Source organism: Oryctolagus cuniculus, chromosome X, assembly GCF_964237555.1.
Source record: "Oryctolagus cuniculus chromosome X, mOryCun1.1, whole genome shotgun sequence".
Lineage (NCBI taxonomy): Eukaryota > Metazoa > Chordata > Mammalia > Lagomorpha > Leporidae > Oryctolagus > Oryctolagus cuniculus.
Window position 1 is genome coordinate 109,604,103 of NC_091453.1, and position 21,558 is coordinate 109,625,660.

The 21,558-nt window shown below is 43.9% G+C and overlaps 1 protein-coding gene across 1 annotated transcript in view; it reads left to right on the top strand.

The window, feature by feature from the left end:
- The first annotated feature begins 4,175 nt into the window (after window positions 1–4,175).
- Window positions 4,176–21,558, top strand: part of STK26 (serine/threonine kinase 26) — a 55,017-nt gene continuing 37,634 nt past the window's right edge. The window contains exons 1-2 of the mRNA XM_070066771.1: window positions 4,176–4,355; window positions 4,456–4,612. Of these exons, the coding sequence (XP_069922872.1) occupies window positions 4,571–4,612 (42 nt within the window). The 5' untranslated portion in view covers window positions 4,176–4,355; window positions 4,456–4,570. The remainder of the gene's footprint in view (window positions 4,356–4,455; window positions 4,613–21,558) is intronic.

Below are 21,558 nucleotides of genomic sequence, written 5' to 3' on the forward strand. Positions count from 1 at the left end.
GCAAAGTACAAAATGCTATTCCAGGTGCTATGATGCATCCTACAGGGCTATCCAAAATCATAGCACGTGCTGTCTGCCTTCAAGGAACTTTTGCTATCAAGCCATGGGAATACACTGTAATGTAGCATTAGGCGCTGGACTTTAAAAAAAGATTTATTTATTTGAAAGGCAAAGGTACAGAGTCAGAGAGAGAGAAAGAGTGAGAGAGAGAGGTCTTCCATCACTCCGCAAATGGCTGCAATGTCAGAGCAGAGCCGATCCGAAGCCAGGAGCCAGGAATTTCTTCTGGGTCTCCCACGTGGGTGCAGGGGCCTAAGGACTTGGGCCATCTTCTGCTTTCCCAGGCCTTAGCAGAGAGCCGGATCGAAAGTGGAGCAGCTGGGACTTGAACTGGTGCCAATATGGGATGCCGGCACTGTAGGCTGTGGCTTTACCTGCTACGCCACAGCACTGGCCCCTGGACTGACATTTTGAAGTAAAATATTCAAGTGTTCTTTTGTGTGTGTGTGTGTGGGGGGGAGCATATAACAAAATACTTGAATTTCTTACCTTTTTTTTTTTTTTTTTTTTGACAGGCAGAGTGGACAGTGAGAGAGAGAGACAGAGAGAAAGGTCTTCCTTTGCCGTTGGTTCACCCTCCAATGGCTGCCAAGGCGGTGCACTGCGCTGATCCGATGGCAGGAGCCAGGTACTTCTCCTGGTCTCCCATGGGGTGCAGGGCCCAAGCACTCGGGCCATTCTCCACTGCCCTCCCTGGCCACAGCAGAGAGCTGGCCTGAAAGAGGGGCAACCGGGACAGAATCCGGCGCCCCGACCGGGACTAGAACCCAGTGTGCCGGCGCCGCAAGGCGGAGGATTAGCCTAGTGAGCCGCTGCGCAGGCCGGAATTTCTTACCATTTTACTTCATTAAGAATTTGAAAAGTAATGCAGCCCTGGGGTGGGGGTGGGGGTGGGGGTGGGGGCATGAGTTTCCGGTACTCATACATTTTGAATTGTTTTTTTCAAATGTTGACACCTTCACAAAATTTTATGTATACACTCATGCACAATGGACAAGGCATCAACAAAACAACAAGGAATCCCATGCAAAAACTCAGATGGTCTCTATCAATAATAACAACAGATGATTTATTTAATACCAGTAGACCTAAATAAACGTCAAAAGGTTTACATTACTAGGCTTTCAAAAGCAGTGTCTTTGAGGAGATGTCATTCAGTCTTCTACATCGTTATATAACTCCCGCCCAGAATGGTAATGAGGAAAGTCGCTTCTCTGATGTTCTTCATTTACCTATTCATTGAAATCGCACAACTTGCTCCTAGGCAGTTGTAAAATGAAAGTAACTGGAAAGAATTTAGGAGGCAAAACAATGAAAGGTATAATGCATAATAAAGCGAACGGTTTAAAGGTTCAGCAAGAGCAGAGCCCAGGAGTTTAAACTGGCACCAATAAAACAGCCATTAAACACTTACTGACCTCCATGAAGAATTCAGTGGAAGTACACTCATTCATTTATTCATTCATTCAACAAATTAAGGGCCTAGTATTTGCCATGCACTTTTTAAAAAGATTTATTTATTTATTTGAAAGTTAGAGTTACACAGAGAGAGGAGAGGCAGAGAGAGAGGTCTTCCATCCGATGGTTCACTCGACAGTTGGCCACAATGGCCGGAGCTGGGCTAATCCGAAGCCAGGAGCCAGGAGCTTCCTCCAGGTCTCCCACGCGGGTGCAGGGGCCCAAGGACCTGGGCCATCCTCCACTGCTTTCCCAGGCCACATCAGACAGCTGGATCGGAAGTGGAGCAGCCGGGACTCAAACCGGCACGCATAAGGGATGCCGTCGCTTCAGGCCAAGGCATTAACCCGCTGCAGGACAGCGCTGTCCCCACTCTCCTAGGCTTTGAGGAAACAGCATGGATGAAACATACAAAAAAAAAAAAAAAACTTGTCCTCAGAGAACTGTCATTGGATATGAATATTCTCATGTAAGCATCTCTGGCCTTGAGGACCTCATTTAGTTGGATGAGCAAACAAAACCAATGAAGTATATGAACTAGTGAGAGGAAGAAAGAATTACAACATGAGTGCTGCTTCTCCTGACAGGCAGTAGGAGGAGTTTGCAGGAGGGCGTGCAGCTTCTAGAAAGGCTAATTGGCAGTGTGACTGAAGAGGGCTCTAGCCATAGAGCTTGATTCAGACCCTTGCTGCTTGAAAGTATGATCTCGGATCAATTGTGTATCACCTCCACCTGGAAGCTGTTAGCAACCCAGAACCTCGGGCTCACTGCAGACTGACATCTCATCCGTGGACATTAAAGTTTAGGTGGCACCGCTTGTTCCCAGCCAGGCTGGCACTGTTAAGTGTGAGCTGGGCTGGTGGGCCTGGAGCCCACCATCAGGTTGGAAATAGTGAGAGCCTGGATTTGCGGGACTAGGAGTAAGGACAGTGAGTGCAGTGATAGCTTTTAGCATCACTCAAAACAAACAGAAACCGTAAAGGAAGTAGTAAGTTCATGACCAGTCAGGTGGGTTTATTTTTTAAGATTTATTTTTATTTATTTGAAAGACAGAATTACAGAGAGAGATAGAGACAGAGAGAGGTCTTCCATCCGCTGGTTCACTCTCCAGATGTCTGCAACGGCCGGAGCTGCACCAGTCTGAAGCCAGGAGCCAGGTGCTTCTTCCTGGTCTCCCACATGGGTGCAGGGGCCCAAGGACTTGGGCCATCCTCCACTGCACTCCCGGGCCACAGCAGAGAGCTGTGGATGTGGAGCAGCCGGGCCTCAAATCGGTGCCCATATGGGATGCCAGCGCTTCAGGCCAGGGCGTTAACCCACTGGGCCACAGTGTCGGCCCCGGGAGCCTGGATTTCAATTTCTAGCTCCACCACTTCGTAATTATGTGATATTTGGGTCAAATTATTTAACCCGGCAGAGCCTTTCCCTTCATGTGTAAAATGAGAGATGAGCAGAAAGCCCTTGTGAATGCAGTGGTCCCTGGGACAAAGAAAATGACATCCACTAATACTAAGACTATGAATACCCCTGCATTATTCCCTGAAAAGGTTTCAAAAGGAAGAAGGAAAATATTTACTGTATGTCTACTAGAGCCCCCAACTCCACGGAAATTGTATGGAGCTGGTGTGTGTGTGTGTGTGTGTGTGTGTACATTTATTACGTGTACAGACCCCTAACAAACTATAAGGGTTTTGAAACTGGCACTTGGATACTATATCCTTCCAATGTAATTAACCTCCTATGCCTTCCCAAAGGTATTTTCATAATGAGATTCCTGCCATTGGTATTATTACCATTGTTACTGTTGTTGTTACGCGTATTAAGTACTCTCAAAAGAGCCCGTATGCCTCCTGGAGTGCCACAGAAAATGGGGCAGAGGCAGGGAGCGCCAGAGACCACTGCCGTGTGTGCTGAATGCAATCATACGTCCTGCTAATGATCCAATCTCATTTCCCCTGCCTCTATTATCCTCATTAATTTGTCTGCCAATATACCATCTGTTTTCCAATTTTCCTCTCCGTTCCACGTGCAGAACTTGGCGATGGTGGTGTAGGTGAAGGGGTGGGGGTGGGGGAGAGGGAGGTAGGGAAGCCCCAGTCTGGCAGTTATTCAACTGATAGCCCAAGAGCTAAGGGTTAGCCTCAGGCTGAAGCCACCTGAGGCATGTCTGGGGACAGGGAACCTGGAAAGAATGCGAATGGCTACGGATCCACCGAATGTTGCGGCCCACGGCTGGGGAGACCCGAAGGCGGGAATGCGCAGAGGTCTGCCGTCTCAGGGGCTCTGTGTGGCCCCACCTTCTGCCAGGTCCGGAAGCCAGGAAAGAGTTCCAACCCTCTGCAAGTTTCAACTCAGGACGTCTCCGACGCTGCCCGCGTCCCAGCCTCGTTTGCCTGTCTGCAACGTGGCCGCGACTGGGACGCCTTCATACCCCCAGGGTCTCCTAAACTCTTCCATTCTCTCTCCAGCCCCAGCCGTGTTCCAGGTCTTCCTATCCCTGGGTTCTCCCCGCCGCTTGCCCACAGAGTCTCCCCCTTCTCAGGCTCCAGCAGCCCCAGCCAAGCCCCTTTGCTGCCTGGAGCCTTAGCTCCCCCGACACCGCCCAGCTGCTGGGCGGGGGCAGGGCCAACGGCGGGACCGCCCCCAACCGCCTCCCCGGCCAGGCGAGCAGGCGGGTTGCTGGGGCGCCTCCACCTCCTCTTCCTAAAGCGGCGAGGCGCAGACGAGCGGCATCACTCGAGCCCAGGTCCCAGCCACCGCCGCACACAGCGGCCCGCATTTAGGAAGAGGAGCAGCAGCGGAGGCGGCGGCGACAGCAGCGGGCGGGCGCCAGAAAGGTAGACTGAGTCCCGGAGAGCCGCACTGCCAACCGCCCACCTCCCAGCCGCGGGCTACGCGCCACTAGCCCAGTAACCCCACTTCTGTGTGTCCTTCCAGGCCCCGGTCGAAAAGCCTGGGAGGGCCGCCGAACTACCCCCGGAGGAGGAGCCAGTCGGAGCCCCAGGCGCCACCGCCGCCGCCGCCGAAGCCGTGCGGAGCAGCAGTCGTCTTCATGGCCCACTCACCGGTGGCTGTGCAAGTGCCCGGGATGCAGGTGAGGAAGCCCAGGCCTCCCCGCCGCCCACGTGACTGTCTTGGAGTCCCGGGAGTGTTTGGCGCTAGGCACCAGGCACGAGGGGCGGCCCCACGGCCCCCATCTGATGGCAGGGCCGGACGCCCGGCCCAGGTGACCCCGGATAGGGCTCGAGGTGTTTCCTGGCGTCTAGGCTAGGTGGTGCTCTGCGCTGGGCAGGCGAGGAGGGACGGGGCGTGCAACTAGGTGGGAATTGCCCGGAGGAGGTTAGAAAAATAGGCCAGAGACACCTGCGCCTGCTAAGTTGTGGCACGATTGCAGATTGGGAGTGGAGGAAGTTAACCTGGGAGAGATGGAGGTGGCTCGGAATGTGTGGGGGCAAAACGCGAGTCGTCCCCACCTCCCCCCCCCCCCCGCGCGCACACATACACACACACACACACACACACAAGTTGGGGCGGGGCAAGACACGGGGTGGTGGTGGCGGTGGCCTTGAATTGGGCTCTTCCTGTGTGTATGAAGCGAAGAGCAGGGTGACTTCTTTTTCCCTTTCGGTGCTGCTGTCTCAGAGCGAAGTTGAAGGGCTCTCTCCCACCTGGCCCAGCCCCTAAGGGTGGCGTGAGAAAGGCAGGGTCCTATGAAGAGTAGCCGAGGTGATGAGTGCCCAGCCCCCTCTGCCTCCCTGCCCCACATGATGACTGTTGCAAGTGGAAAAGCAGCTTTTTTTTTTTTTTTTTTTGTCCTGGACTAATGCAGGGGACCCAGCTTCTTACTGGGACTCTACCCAGCCTCGCCTCCCGCTCCCAGGCGTTATATGTTTATGTATGAAAGAAAAGTTACCTGGAGAGACTTTTTATGCAGTTATGTTTTTAAATCGGAGCCCTTCAGGCTATCTGCTAATTCCAAAACAACTAACTTTTTAAGGCACTCGCACTTTTTTCCCCCTTTGCTAGCTAGCCTAAACAGCTCGTTTGTGAATAGGTCAGAGGCTAAAAACACTAAAGCCTCAGCCCCTGATGATCTTCTAAAAGTGTGAAACTACACTTTTTCAAGTTCAGAACACTTGTGGCCAAGGGTAAAACAGCGTGTGTTTCTAGTGGGAATCAGAGTGCTGTGCATTGGGGCCTCAATTTACTTCTCGATGCAGGAAATTCATCTTCATTTTTTTTAAAGCAGTTGATCTCATTTGATGCCTAGTCACAAAAGTGGTTTTTAAAATCCCTTCCCACGAGAGGGCCGTTTGTGTGGGACACATATCTGACCTAGGACTCCTGGTGTGTCCCAAGAAGCAGGCCTTTCAGCTGCATTTAGGGCATGTCTGTATCGAGTCCCAGGAAGTCGGTGTGTATTTAATAAGGGGGAGGGTGTGTGGAGAGACGAATGTAAAATAAAAAAAAGTAGGGCTTTAACTTTTTTTTTTTTTTTTAAGTTAATCTATACAAGTTTTGCGAAGTGCCTCAAACTTTTTTCTTCCCAGGCCTTTTCCCCTCTCCCTCCCTCTCTCTTTCCCACATCCACCTCCCTCACTCGCACCCATTCATTCAGTTCTGCCTCTGCCTGTGTCAAGGGAATGAGTAGTTTACAAGCTAACTACAGTTTTGTTCTGTCCCATATGGAAGACAGTGTGAGATTTTCCCACCGCGCTCTCTCTGTTCTGTGGAGAGTTGAACGGTACGGATGTTAAAGTTTGCCTCCCGAGGTCTCCATGCTTCTCTCTCCATTGTGTGTGCACACGCCTGCCTGCCTGCCTGCCTGCCTGCTTGCCTGCTTGCCTGCGTGCGTGCGTACGTCAGCAGAGTGCCTCCCGTTTATCAAGTTTGTGATGGTGGGGGAACCGTGTACTGGGCAGAAAATGGTTTCTGGTCTTTACTTTTGGTCTTTTACCTCACTTTGCCTTTACTTGATGTACATGGATTCTGGTCTTTATTTGATTTGTCTTGACTTTATTTCATTTATATGGTTGAGGAGCTGCTTGTATTTCTTATTGCTCCCTGCTTTGTTTAACTATCTGAGCTCCCTATGTTTTGAATTTTTTAAAATCTTAAAGTAGGTTAGAATGTGAATTAATTATTTTTTACAAATTCTGCCTCTCAATTTATGCCCTCTGAAAGTTGCAATGACTTAGTTCAACCTCGTTTGAGTAGCTCAGTCATCTTAGTGTTAGCTGAGAGAAAGCTATATCATTCTCTCCATCTTAATGAACTTGCAGATCCTTAGCTTTTTAGTTCCATTAGCTTTCTAGTTACGGTTCTTAAGCACTTAGTGCAACACAATGCTTTTTGCCACAGCAGAAATTGCACAGTACCCTAAAAATCAATTTGCTAGCACAAATTAAGCCCACACTACTTTCACTATACTTTGTACAAAACTGTTGTGGATGAGATGCACAAATATACCACGTGCTTATAAAATTCTCCTCGAGTTTGGTTTAAAAAGGAGGAGGAACTTTTAGACTGTTCAAGTAGGAAGAAAGCTTGAGTTAGCCATGTGTTCTTGAAATTAATGTATAGTATTTCCACAAGTCACAGTGAAGTGGTTGACTGGCCTATAACTTGTAACAGTTTATTTTAGAGAATTATGAAGATTGATGGAAAAATGATTTTTCCAGAAACAAAAACAAAATTACTTTATCCACAATGTTTTTCTCCCTCTGAGGAGAGACTAGGAGTAGAAGCTGAGCTGCCTGTTCTATCACTTAAGACTTCCAGCATTCCTGACTTTCAAACAAAGAAATTTCTGTTGCCACTAGTTTAAAATAGAAAAGAAACTTGGAGTGAAGAAAGAAAACGTAGGATTTGATCCAGTTCAAACTCTTCCTCATGAATCGGTTATTCAACTTCACATTGTTGATTTTTCTTAATATTGTGGTAATAAACATTTTTGCCATATTACACCAAATGTAGAGGGTATGAATTTGTAGGTATTTAACTTGTGCTTCCTTTTTGAGTGCATAAGTAAAGGAATTTTCCGTAGTGGGTGGTGAACTCTCGAAAAATATTTAAAGTACAGCTTTAAAAAATAATAAACCTATAAACCTGTTTCTTTCTGTCCAAATATTTATTATTTAATGGTTTAGAACGTGTTTTTTCCTTTGAAGCTTTCTGTTATAAATTATATTTAAGTTTAAGATATTTCTTCCTTAGAAGTATTTATGAAGACATATTTTAAATTGATTGTTAGAGCTTGCATAAAATGTAGTTGGGAGAATAAAGTTAAATGTTGGATTAGAGTTGTAAATGTTATTATATATAATAGTTTTTTTAAAGTTCCTGCTAATGATTTTCAAAACTAACCTTCATGTATCTTTAAATAAGTTAAGGTGGTACAGGTTTAAAATAGCTGTTGAGATTTGAAGTGGAAACGAAGTTTAAGGATTCATGAAAACTTTATTGAACACTTTTCATCTAAGAGGTGTAAAATATTGCCTCGCACTGGTGACCCTGGGTTCTGGGTTCTGGGAAGGATACAGAAGTACCCTACATGACTTCACTGTATCTTAAAATCTTTGCGGGTGGTTAAAACGAGTGCGTAAAATACAATGAAAAGCCTGTGAACTTCCTGTAAGGGTAATCACGGTTTGCAACTGGAAGTATTGAAGGCTTCTCTTAGAAGGTGGGCTGGCCCCGTACAGGGAGGGGAAGGTGGAGATGGACAGACAGATGGGGAAGAGCAGATGTGCCTGCACATGCACATGCAGTCTTTGAGAGCAGGATAAGATCACTTGGGCTGCCTTACAGAATTCCTCTAGAAAAGCAACAGAGAGATTATTGGAAAATTGGATCAGGTCCAGGATATGGTGGTCCTTGAATGCTAGGGGAGGATGTTGGCTTTTGAAATTCCCATTAAACATGCCTGAGTGAGGGATACTCAAAGATGTAGACATTGAAATCTCCAGATTGGAGGAATAGATGAAGTGGAGGATTGAGAGAAGTAAGGCAGTTTGCTCTACAGAGGCTATTTCAGTGGGAAAATCAAGCTGTGCTGATACAATGGGCTTTGCATTGACAGCTTGCCTTCCATATGCCTAATACTGTGGTAGAAAATGACTTACCAAACTTAATAATTAGCTAGTTACAGAAGGAGGAGCCAAAGCCTTTGTGGTGTTGAATAGGGAGTATGAGAGAGTTATATTACATCTGAAAGAAATTGGGATGTGATTATTAAGAGCCAGATCCGGTAGGAAATTAATTATTTCTGTTCTAGAATTCTGAATTTCGAGGTAATAGCTGATGACCAAGTAAACTTGTTCAGTGAGTAGTTAAAGATGTAGCACTGGAACATAAATCATTTATGAGACATTTACTGAACATCTATTATATACCAAGTATTTTACTTAAAAATGAAGGATGGAGCCTCCAACACAGGAGAGACTAATTTCTAAGACAATATGTGGAGGTGAGGGCCCCTGATGAGGCTGTAATAAAAGGAAGCATAGCAGCCGGCGCCGCGGCTCACTAGGCTAATCCTCCGCCTAGCGGCGCCGGCACACCGGGTTCAAGTCCTGGTCGGGGCGCCGGATTCTGTCCTGGTTGCCCCTCTTCCAGGCCAGCCCTCTGCTGTGGCCAGGGAGTGCAGTGGAGGATGGCCCAGGTGCTTGGGCCCTGCACCCCATGGGAGACCAGGAAAAGCACCTGGCTCCTGCCATCGGATCAGCGCGGTGCGCCAGCCGCGGCGGCCATTGGAGGGTGAACCAACGGCAAAGGAAGACCTTTCTCTCTGTCTCTCTCTCTCTCACTGTCCACTCTGCCTGTCAAAAAATAAAAATAAAAAATAAAAAAAAAAGGAAGCATAGCTTTAAGATGCAAGGGAGGATGAAAACATGTGTGGAGACCAAGCGAGTTAACTGTGGGGAATTCTTTATTTGCCTGCAATCAAGAAGGAGAAGGAATTCAGTTTAGTAACAATTTCCAGGATGTGGAGTTTTTACCTCTCTTTACACCTTTGGAAAGAACTAATTAAATTTGCAATTTGAGGTGAAGCATTGCCTTGCTTTGTTGAAACCAAAGCATTGTTTTTTTTTTTTTTTAAAGATGGGCCGGTGCCGCAGCTCACTAGGCTAATCCTCCACCTGCGGCGCTGGTACCCCGGGTTCTAGTCCTGGTTGGGGCACTGGATTCTGTCCTGGTTGCCCCTCTTCCAGTCCAGCTCTTTGCTGTGGCCCAGTAAGGCAGTGGAGGATGGCCCAAGTGCTTAGGCCCTGCATCCGCATGGGAGACCAGGAGGAAACACCTGGCTCCTGTCTTTGGATTGGCACGGCACGCCAGCCATAGCGGCCATTTGGGGGGTGAACCAACGGAAAAGGAAGACCTTTCTCTTTGTCTTTCTCTCTCTCTCTCTCTCTCTCACGTCTAACTGCCTGTCAAAAAAAAAAAGATTTATTTATTTGAAAGTCACAGTTACACAGAGAGAAGAGAGGCAGAGAGAGAAGGAGAGATCTTCCATCTGCTGGTTCACTCCCCAATTGGCTGCAGTGGCCAGAGCTGCACTGATCCGAAGCCAGGAGCCAGGAGCTAGGAACTTCCTCTGGGTCTCCCACGCGGGTGCAGGGGTCCAAGGACTTGATCCATCTTCTACTGCTTTCCCAGGCCACAGCAGAGAGCTGGATCAGAAGAAGAGCAGCCGGGACTAGAACCAGCGCCCATATGGGATGCCAGAGCTTCAGGCCAGGGCATTAACCTGCTGCACCACAGCTCCAGCCCCCAGAGCATTATCTTTGTTGTTGAGTGGTCCATGAAGAGGTGTTGAATATGCTGCTGATAATGGCAGAGGACCAGCTAGAACAAAATCATCAATGCCAACTCTTACCTCAGAGACGTGAGGGTACTTGGAAGCTTTGAAGTTAGTGGACTAGGGACTGATAGGGAGAGTAAATTGGAATTGGGGATGTTAGGACATGTGCCTTGAACAGTACTGAAAAATGGCATTTGTGTATATGGGTCCATCTTGTATCTCCCTTGGTTGAGTCATAAAAAAATGAGAGATATAATTTAGCTGGTACTTGAGAACCACCAAATATTTTGATGCTGTACTTTTTATTCTGCCTTTCTTTTTATTCAGTGACCTTGAGCAAATTACCTACCAACTGGGGAATAATAAAAACTGCATTTACTTTGCCTCAATGAGAGGTTAATAGGATAAATTAACTATCATCTGTGCAATATACTTTGCTCTGCTTTCTAAACATTGTTATGATGTATATGGGCAGTTCATCCTGAAAAACAGTGCTAGGCTAAGCACATGAAAACAGGTCATTCTCTCATCTTTCTCCTGCTTGATAAAGCACATTTTTAAAAAAATGATTTATTTATTTGAAAGTCATAGTTACAGCAATAGAGGGAGAGACAGAGAGAGATCTTCCATCCACTGGTTCACCCTCCATCCTCTGGTTCACTCCCCAAATGGCTGCAATGGCCCAGCCTAGGCCAAAACCAGGATCCAAGAGCTTCATCAGGTCTCCAACATGAGGGCAGGGGCCCAAGCACTTGCGCCATCTTCTATTGCCTTCCCAGGTGCATTAGCAGGGAGCTATATTGGAAGTGGAGCAGCTGGGACTCCAACTGGTACCCATAAGTGATGCTGGCACTGCAGATGACAGTTTAACCCACTAAGCCACAGAGCTGGCCCTGATAACCCACATTTTTCTATTGAAACCCAATCTGTATTCTTCCCGCACTCCCCTCCAATCAGATGCAAAGCCCTCTGCTCAGTTTTTCATATGTTCTCTTGTCTGGCTCCTCTAGATAGATCAAAGTTTAGTTCTTACTACTTCCACAAAGAGATCTCTTTTGCTCTACCATGCCCACTACAATTCAGTAGTCACTGATTGGCCCAATCCTACCTGATTTTCAAGGTCTCCATCATACCAACTGCATGAACCTTCTCAAAACATTCCATGCTATAGACATCTATCCCATTTCCAAGCACATATGTACCTACTGTCAGCAAACCAAACTAGTCTTTAAGTTATATACTGCCTTAGATTGTCTCTAATTATGTATGTTACATTTGTCTCCCAAACTAAGTTGTAAATTTCTTGGAGGCAGGGACTATGTATTTTACTTTTCTTTATACCCTTAGGTATGAATCATATTTAATAGTGCTGCCTAATAAGTATACTACAGACTTGACATTTTCATTTTCTCAAGACTGACCCTAAATATGTTGTATAATGTTTGGATTCTGTGGATCATGAAGGTTAATTTGTGTATGAACAACGTAGATTTTCTATACTTATTAAAATAATTGTAATCTATTATACATAATGTGCCTAGCAAAATATACTTGTAACTAATCAGTTGTTCACACAGTGGAATTCCCTTCCCTTCCAAGACCTCTGAGATTAAAAATTGTGCTTCAATGCTTGCCTAGTAAGCAGTGCTGATTTCAGATAAATTCATGTCGTTGGGGAAACATTCTCCCCTCCATCCGCTCCTCCATCTCTTCCAATACAATCCCATCAAGGTGGCATGTACCAATGCCATTTCACTAGTCCAAGGGATCAATTTCAGTTCACAATTGATCATAATGATAGGTCTAAGAGTCAAAGGAATCACATAAATAAGACTAGTGTCTGCTAATACTAACCGATAGAATAAATAAAGGGGAGAGTGATCCAACATGGGAAGCGAGATACTCAGCAGACTCATAGAATGGCGGATGTCCTAAACAGCACTCTGGCCTCAGAATCAGCCCTAAAGGCATTCGGATCTGGCTGAAAAGCCCATGAGAGTATTTCAGGCATGGAAAGCCAAGACACGCTGGCAAAAGATCTCTGTGAGTGAGATCCCAGTGGAAAGAACAGGTCTTCAAAGAAGGAGGTACTTTTCTCTGAAGGGAGGAGAGAACCTCCACTTTGACTATGACCTTGTCTAAACAAGATAAGAGTCAGAGAACTCAAGGGGGCTTCCATAGCCTTGGAAACTCATGACTGGTGCATAGGGAGATTACTGATGCCATAGACAGGAGTGTCAATTTGTAAAGTCAACAACAAGAGTCACTGTGCACTTACTCCTCATGTAGGATCTCTGTCCTCTCTCCTTTTTTTCCTTCTTTCTAGTTGTAGTTTCTCTTGACTCTTCAGTGTTCTGTCTTGGTCATTAGGACACACCTACTTCCTGTCCCTTCCCTCTGGCCTACCCTTCCACCTAAAACAAACAAAAAATTCTTTCCTTTCATGTCCCAGAAGTCATGTTAGGAAAATCTGATAAGATGGTCTTGATTAATGGCTCAGTATGAGATCTCTCCTATGGATGTGCATATTTGACAGAATAATGCCATAATGAAATGGAAATCTAATAAGAGAATTTCCCATGTCTTGATAATAGTTTTTGATTGAGTTGTGTCTTCTGAGAGAGTGGTGGTCTTACTGTTTTCATTTGCTACCAGAAAAGGGAGTGAGGAGAACAAAAATTAATACTATGATTAGGTGTGATACATTTCTTGTAACTAAGACTCAAAGAATTTCTACCATAGGTACATATAAAATAATGTCTCTTCCCAGATTGTCTGGCTTCTAACTTTGGCCTGGGCTATCCCTGGGCTGTTGTGGGCACTTGGGGAGCAAATCAGCAGATGTAAGATCTCTCTGCCTGCCTCTGTCTCTGTCTCTGTCTCTGTCTCGGTCTCTGCCTTCAAAATCAATCAATCAATTTCTCTGGAAGTAACTTGCCTGAAAAAGAACAAAAATCAATGAAATACCTACAACTAAATTTGTAAAAAAGTTTTTTATTGGGGGGGAGAGAAACACCCCCATCTGCTGATTCACTGCCCAATGCCCACTAGTCTGAAGCTGAGGGCCAGCAACTTAATCCAGGTCTTCCATGTCGGGGGCAAGGGCCTAATTATTTGAGCTATCACCACTGCCTCTCAGGGTCCCTTATTTACAGGAAACTGGCATGAGAAGTCAGAGCTGGGTATAGATTCTAGGCACTCTGATGTGGGACATTGGCATCTTAACTGGTAGGTTAAATGTCCTCCTTGCACATCTAAACTTTTCACTTCATCTACATTTCTTACTTGGTCATCTGTCATTGTAGACTGAGATGTTGTTTTGTTGTTGCTGTTTGTTTCATAAAAAGATTTATTTATTTATTTGAAAGGGAGAGAAAGAGAGGGATCAATCTTCCATCCTCTATTTTATGACTCAAATGGCTGTACCAGGTAGGTCTGGGCCGGGAGCCAGGAACCCAATCTGGGTCTCTCGTATGTGTGGCAGGGGCTCAGGAGCATTAGCAGGAAGCTGAATTAGAAGTGGGTCAGTTGGGACTCAAACCAGCACTATGATATAGGATGCCAGTGTTGCAAGTGGCAGCCCAACCTGCTGGCCACAGACTAAGGTATTATATGGTAGGGACCACGTCTTTGAGTTAATGTTTGTAGGAATCAGGTATTCAAGATATTAACCAATTCCTCTCAACAGTTCTATGAAATAGGAAGAGTGATTCTTTAGGGGATTTCAAATTTGTATTTAAAAATAAAACCATGAGGGGTGGGCATTTGGTGCAGTAGTTGAGACACTGCTTCTGTACTTCCTGACCTGTGACAACTAATAGAGCACCTAAAAGATAATCTATAGAAGTGAGATTGACACTTTGAGATGTGATGACTTTGAACAGCCCTTGTCTCAACTGTTGAGGAACAGATTTTTTTTTCCATAATATTTGTTGAACTCTTAACATAGAGTTAATCATATGTGTATAAAGTTAATTGAAAATATATCTTAGTAAAAAATAAGAATGGGAATAGGAGAGAGGGCGGATACGGTGGGAAGAATCACCATGTTGCTAAAGTTGTAGTTATGAAATGTATGAAGTTTGTATTCCTTAAATAAAAGGTATCTGGGTGGAAAAATGAAACAAAAACAGGTAATATAGAAAAAAGAAGACACTGCTTCCTGTATTGGAGTGCTTAGTTTTGAGTCCTGGCTCTCCTTTCACTTCCAGCTTCCTGCTGATATGCACACTGGGAGCTAGCATGTGATGGTTAAATACATGGATCCCTGCCACCCAATAGAATAGACACAAATAGAATTCCTGGCTCTTGGCTTCAGGCTGCTGCAGCCCATTGTGGTGGGTATTTGGGGGGGGGCCAACAGATGGGAGAGCTCTCACTGTTTCTCTCTCATCCTCCAATCTCTCTGTCTCTCTGTCTCTCCCCCCTTCCTCATTTCCTCCTCCCATCCCTCCCTATGTCTCTCCTTTTCTAATAAATATTTAAAAGCAAAGGAAACTGCAGCTGCCACTGTAGTGTAGCAGGTAAAGCTGCTATCTCGACCCTGGCATCCCATATGGGTGCCAGTTCCTGTCCCAGCTGTTCTACTTCCGATCCAGCTCTCTGCTATGGCCTGGGAAAGCAGCAGAATATGGCCCAAGTCCTTGGGCCCCTTGCACCCACATGGGAGACCTGGATGAAGCTCCTGGCTCAGCACTGGCCATTGTGGCCATCTGCAAAATAAACCAGAGGATGGAAAGTCTCTCTCTCCCTCTGTCTCTTTCTTTCTGTCTCCCTTTGTAATTCTGATATTCAAAATAAAAAATAAATAAAACTAGGAGCACATTGCTGCCTACTCCCCCCGTGAACCTTGGTTTTCTGTCCCCAAAACTCCATAACTCAGGAAATCACTTGATGTGCATGCTCAGAGAAGCAGGAAAACCTACGCATGGAGTAGAGGTCCTGTCCTGTATTCCTCCCTGCCTGCCTCCTTCCCTCCCGCACTTTTCACTGGCGTGTGCCTCCCTGGGCCAGAGCTACAGGATGCTGTTGAGAAACCCACCCCACCCCACCCCCACACACACACTGCATTTTCTGAACTTGTTTTGGCAGTGCCCTTCCAGCAGCTTGCTGGGCTGCCTTTTCCTTCACTTATCATAAGATTATGGATTAGAGTGATTCATGTCCCCAAATATCAGATTAGCCATTCGTATGGCATAGCTTCGGATCATCTGGCGAAATGAGAACAAAGTTGTGGTGCCTATTTCTTGGCTTCCAGAGTAAACACATTGTAGACAGTTTAGATGAAAGAGCTGAAAGTAATTCTCTTTAAAGTCGTCTACTTTCCCCCTTGTTGGTCAAGTAGCTTTAAAAATGTACTGTTGAGGAAATCCAAGGCATTGTGTTTTTGTATTTTTTTCATGAAAAATACTTTGGATCCTTTCTTTGTGATCCTTGTAATAGATACTGTGTGGTGTTAGTGATTTTCTTTTTTATTCCCCTCTCCCGCTTTTCACCTGTTAGAGTGGCAAAAAGAAATCTGTAAAACCTGTTCATTTAAAATACAAAGGAATGAAACAAGTTGAGTTCATCTCAACCATCATTGGATTTTTTTTTCAATTTGTTTATTATGTCACAGTAGGGTATCTAGCCAAACCCTAACAGTTACTTTCAATTATAAAAGCAGCCTTCCAGTATCAAAGTAGTGAAGTTTTGCTGGATTTGAAATCCATATCACACTAGATATGTTAGGAAATTTCTAAGCATAAGAGTGAATTACTCTACCAGGTTTCAATAGTGCCTGGTAACACAATCCTGTGAGTGAATTTTTGGCAGGTGGTGGAAATACTTCAAGAACATCTAGAAGCATCCAGACTTCTTTAAAAATGCATTTTTAGAAGCTCTGTTAGTGCCTTTTTCACACTCCCCACCCCACCCAGCTTTCCATTAAACTGTTTGCTTTGGGACATTACCACTCACAACCTGTTGTATTAAACTAGGTTTAACTGCTTGACACAATATAGTATAAATAACCAAGCAGTTTCGATGGGAAAAGGCTGGGCAACATAGGTAGGTAGGTAGGGTATAAGTTGTTATTAATGTAACAAAACTTGGGCGAAGCTGGTTCAGTAGGAACCATAAAGTCAGAAGCTTTTCAAGCCTCTGCTTCATCATGATTGCTGCCCACTAGACCTGGGAAAGTTTCTAGACTCCCTGTTCTCAATTTCCTGCTGCCCGCCTTAACTTTAAGCAGAAGCACAATAGAAACCAATCTGCAAAGCATGCACACATGCTACTCAGTATGGTGATAGACAATAGAACTTTGACCTCTTGTGGTTAAAGAGACTATAGTCAGAAAAAAAAAAGAGAGAGAGAGACTATAGTCAGTGTGTCTAGCAGCCTCGGGGAAAGAAGCATATTTCAAATGTATGCTTTTTAAGTGTTACTCACCCCGTGGGAAAAATGGTTAGCAAACTCATTAATTAGAGTCCTGTTTGCTTCTCTGGTTTTTGTTCAGATGCTTTGTTTGAACTGAGTTCTGAGCCTTCCTCTGTGCTTATCAGTAAATGGTAATATATTGGACTTGCCCAGGTTGGACATCGGTGACCTGGGTTTAATGTTTTTACACATTTGGTCTTCATGAGACAATTTCTGATTTAAGCTAGAAAATTATTAACAGCAAAGTTTGGAAGCCCTGTTTTGCATTGGACAAAGGGCTTTTGATGTCTGTCTTTAAGATACAAAAAGTTTACAGAGTCGGTGACCTCAAGAAGTTTATACTCTGCCTGGAGTGACTTAACATCTAGAAGTCTCACAATGCAGACCAATAGGATGAATTGCAAATGACATGGAATCTGATCTAGAAGCATCCCAAGGAAGACTGGAATAGGAAGTGAAGTTATCATTTGTGGAATACCATTATACCGGACACTGCCTGACTTCTGGGCAGGCTGGCCTTCAACATGCCCTTTAAAAAAGAATGGGAGATAATCAGAAGAAAAGGCATAAAATGACACCCATCATGTTCCTTCTATAACCGAGGTTCAAGGTAGGCGTCTATTGGCTGAACCCATGTTAGGGCCTGATTGTAAAAGACCTTGAATGCCAGACTGAGACATTTATTCTTTACTCAGTCCGTAATAAGGAGTTTCTCAGCAAGAGAGTGAGAGGAGGGAAGCAGTATTGGTTGGTTGGTTGGTTGGTTGGGAAGATTTCATGAGGCCTGCAACCCAGCAGGTGGGGTTGGAGATAGGGGAAGGCTGGAGACTTTAGGTGATAAGAGTTTGATCTAGGGCAGTGATGGTCAAACTGGAACACACACGAGAACCCCCTGGAGGGCTTGTTAAAGCAGTCTCCTGGCTCTGTTCCCGGAGTTTCTGATTTAGTGAGTTTGCAGTGAAGTCCATGTATTTTCACTGCCAACAAGATCGCAGCTGAGCTGGGGACCACACTGAGCACCACTCAAGGAAGAGCTTAGCATATCACGGTGACTAATTGAATGTGGGAAAAGGAGAAACATGATAGGGGACAAGAGAGTCAAAAATTTTGCTGAGTTTGGAAGAAAATGTGTTCATTTCTAGAGATGTTGAAGTGCTGGTCACATATCCAAGTGGAAACAATTAGCAACAGGTTTATTGAGGAGAAAAGCTGGAGATTGGAGAGTCCTGTATGTGAAATTGTGCGAGGTGAACATAATCAGATTTGCAATGATCCTTCCAAGAAGAGAACTCATCGTTGGGTTCAATTCTACAGCTGGCAAAATCTCCCTGTTGCCCATGGTTTCTGTTCTCCTTGATCCAGGTAGGTTTCCAACTCTTGACAGCAAATGCCCATTCTCATGGCTGTATAATTACCTTTGGCCTATGACTGCTGTAAGTAAGGTACTTCTGTTTTTATTCATTTTATTTCTCTATATTTATGTTTTGACACTCTTCTGAATAATTGTCTTAGATGTCAGGTTCTTAGAAATAGAAGCTTTCTGTGGATTTGTGTTATTATCACATTCAGTGTGGTTAGGTGTTTATCATAGTAAACAGTGTAGTAATTGCTCTTATCTTCAAATGTAAACACTAAACATAAAATCTGTTTATGCATACAGTTGTGGAAATGAAATTTAGCTAAAGGCAAATAAAATGTCAGTGTCTTAAATACCAGTAAGTAGTAATATCTCCCCCAGTGGTAGAGATTTTAAGACCTTTGGTAATATTGATAACATTCCACCAAATTTTATTGCTCAAAATTCCTTTCCTTCCCCTTATCACCTCCCCCCAAACAAATAAACTGGACCTAATAGCTCTGAGCTGCTAGTGTATAAAATACTCCCATTCACAATTATGACATTCTGAAGCCAGTTTGGATTACATTTTTGAATTCCTGGAAGGGAAAGGAAGTTACTTCTGAATCTTTAAGGAAATATCAAACAATTTCCCAAATGACTTCTCTGCTATCTAAAATAGTCTCTAGAGGTGACTCTTAACTCCAGTTAGGAAGTCTATATCCCATTCTGGAGTGCCACAATTCAAAAGCCAGTTCAGGTTCCTGACTCCAGCTTCCTGCTAATGCAGACCCTTGGAGGCAGCAGTGATGGCCCCAGTAATTGGGTTCCTGCCACCCATGTGAAAGACCCGTTTCCTGGATCCTAGCTTTGGCCCTAGTCCAGCCCAAGCGGTTGTATGCATTTGGGAAGAGAACCAGCAGATGAGAGCTTTCCCTATCTGTAACACTCTCTTGTGTGTCTCTGCCTCTCGAGTGAATGAATGAAATAAACCATGTGCTCTGTACTCTGAGATTAATATATTACCTTTTACCAACAGGTACCATATAGGAAAGCTCAAACTTTAGTTCAAACAAAGGATTAGAACTGCAAATAAAAGAAAATAGGGCCTATTTCATGAGTTTGCCAACACTAGACAATTTGTGCAAGCTTACCCACCTCATTCACCAGTCTTGCACTTAAATCACTTTTCATGACATATCTAAAATGAATACCCAAGCAACAAAAATGAATCTATCCTTCTGAATCAAATGTTTGCCACCAATAAGATATTTAGCAGCATGTGTCGGAAAGTCCTCTTAAAAACATTTCAAGGTATGTTTATCATTAGAATAAATTCATAGAATCATTACATGACTTGTTTCCCCTTTGGGGAATAAAATTGGTTTGGATATAAGAATTCCAATTTATTTCCATTATATCTTACACTACTTAGGTATCTGTCTCTTTTCCAAGGTGCTTAGTCTTTTGACCCATTTCTCATTGTGGATAGTTAAGGTTTTCTTGTTCTAAATGATAGATAAATGATAGCAAGATAAGTGGATCTTGCATATTTGTGTATGCAATTTATATTACACATGAAGCATATTCTGTGTTTTAATTTGTAATTTAAAAGGCTCAATATTTGCCCATAGAGTTTTTAACCAGTTGCACTAATTACAGATATAACTACTTTTAAGAAGTAGAAAAATGCATTGTCAAAAGAAAAACAGAAAAATACCATCTGACAATGTCATCTAAGGAGGCTTGTGTATAAAAGTAAATCAGTAAAAATTTACTTAAAATTATGTATTCATTAAACACTGAGGTATCAATGGCCTTGATAAAGTTTTTAGTATATGAGAAATGTATAGAAAATAATGAATTGTTTACTTCAATTAACATATTTACCCTAAGGTAAAATCATCTGTGTATATGTCCCTATATCTGAATGTAAAAGGATTATCAGGAGTTGACACATGTTGCACTTTTATTGCGACACATCTCACACTCCTTTCACAGCTACTTCTTTCTGCCTTTGATACTGAGACTCTTAGCATGCTTGAAGAAATTGAACTCACAGCGGTCTATTCCATACAGCCTACAGATCATGGGAAATTACTTTTAATGAAATTCAATACTAGTGTTAAGCAGTTTTGGTGAATTGGAATTGAATTGAACATTACACAGGATTACATTTATCAAGACTTCCAATTCTGCTTAATTTCTCTCATAGAACAGTCTTAGAGAGAATCATTACATGAAAGCAAGTGCTTTTGATAAATACAAATCTGTTTGCCTGTTAGTAGAATCAAAGAAACTGGGTGGTATACAAATGACTTCTAGGTGACAGTAGCTTACCACCATTGTGTAAGCTCTTATTTTGAAGCAAAAATTGCTATAGGTACTTCACACTACAGATTCTAAGGTGATAAGGAAGGGAGAAAGTGGGCTTCGGATTCAGTTTCAGTGACAAACAAAAATCTTGTACCAAGAGAGCTGCTTTTTGTTGTTGTTGTTAACTCTATCTCTTCATGAAAAATGGTGACTGTCTGCAAAAGATCTTTTTTACTCTGTTACAGGCTTCTCAAAGAGCACATAAAATGAAAACGTGGGAATCCACTGGTTAAATAATGAATCAATTTTGAGGTTTTAGCACAGGTGACACCTCCATGGTCGTCTTTTTGGACTGTGCTTTCTGATAATAGCAAGTGGGGAGAAAAACTCTTCTGCTGTTGCTAGGGATCTTCTATCTGCTGAGGTTCAAGCATCAGTTTTTGGAGGCTGCGGTCTAAACCCTGCTTAGGGAAGGTAGAATTTCATAATGCCAGAGGATTACTGCTGCCTCATGAGCAAACAGAAAATGTAGGTGAAGGAAGCGGTGTTGGACTGTGGAAGAACAGAAAGACAGTATTTCCAAGGAAAGAGAAAAAGTAGTCTTTTGCTTTACAGGTTGAGAATTCTCTCCATATTTTTTTAGAATGGGAAATTTCTCTACTTTCTGCAGAGAAGAGAAAAAGCTAACAGCAAGTGAAATTGGGGAGGTAATAGTAATTCATTTCTTACTTGTTGTTTGTGACTTCTGCAATGCAAGTTACATTTCCATAGTTAATTTTTGTGGCAAGAAAATACATGTCTGTGAAGTATCTTTTTTGTTGGGAGGAAGCTTTTGAAAGATTGGGGGAGGAGGAGACATCATGGGGGGACGGTGATTTCAGGTGCTTTTCTATTGAAGATGGCAAATTTGGGGGGCATGTGAATTGGGCCAATAAAAATGTTTCTAGACACTTGGAGTCGTTTGGGGTGGCCCTTTTTGCCTCTGTAGCCAAAATGAATATCTTTCATTAACAAGGGAAAATGCCAGAATATCACCGCATTTTCTTTGGCTAATTTGGACTGTTATTTTGTGGGGAGGGGAGGCTAAACAGGAGTCTCACTTTCAAATGACTGCAGTCAGTATCATTGTTACTTTTCCAGTAGGTTCTGGCATGAAAGTTCGCCCTCG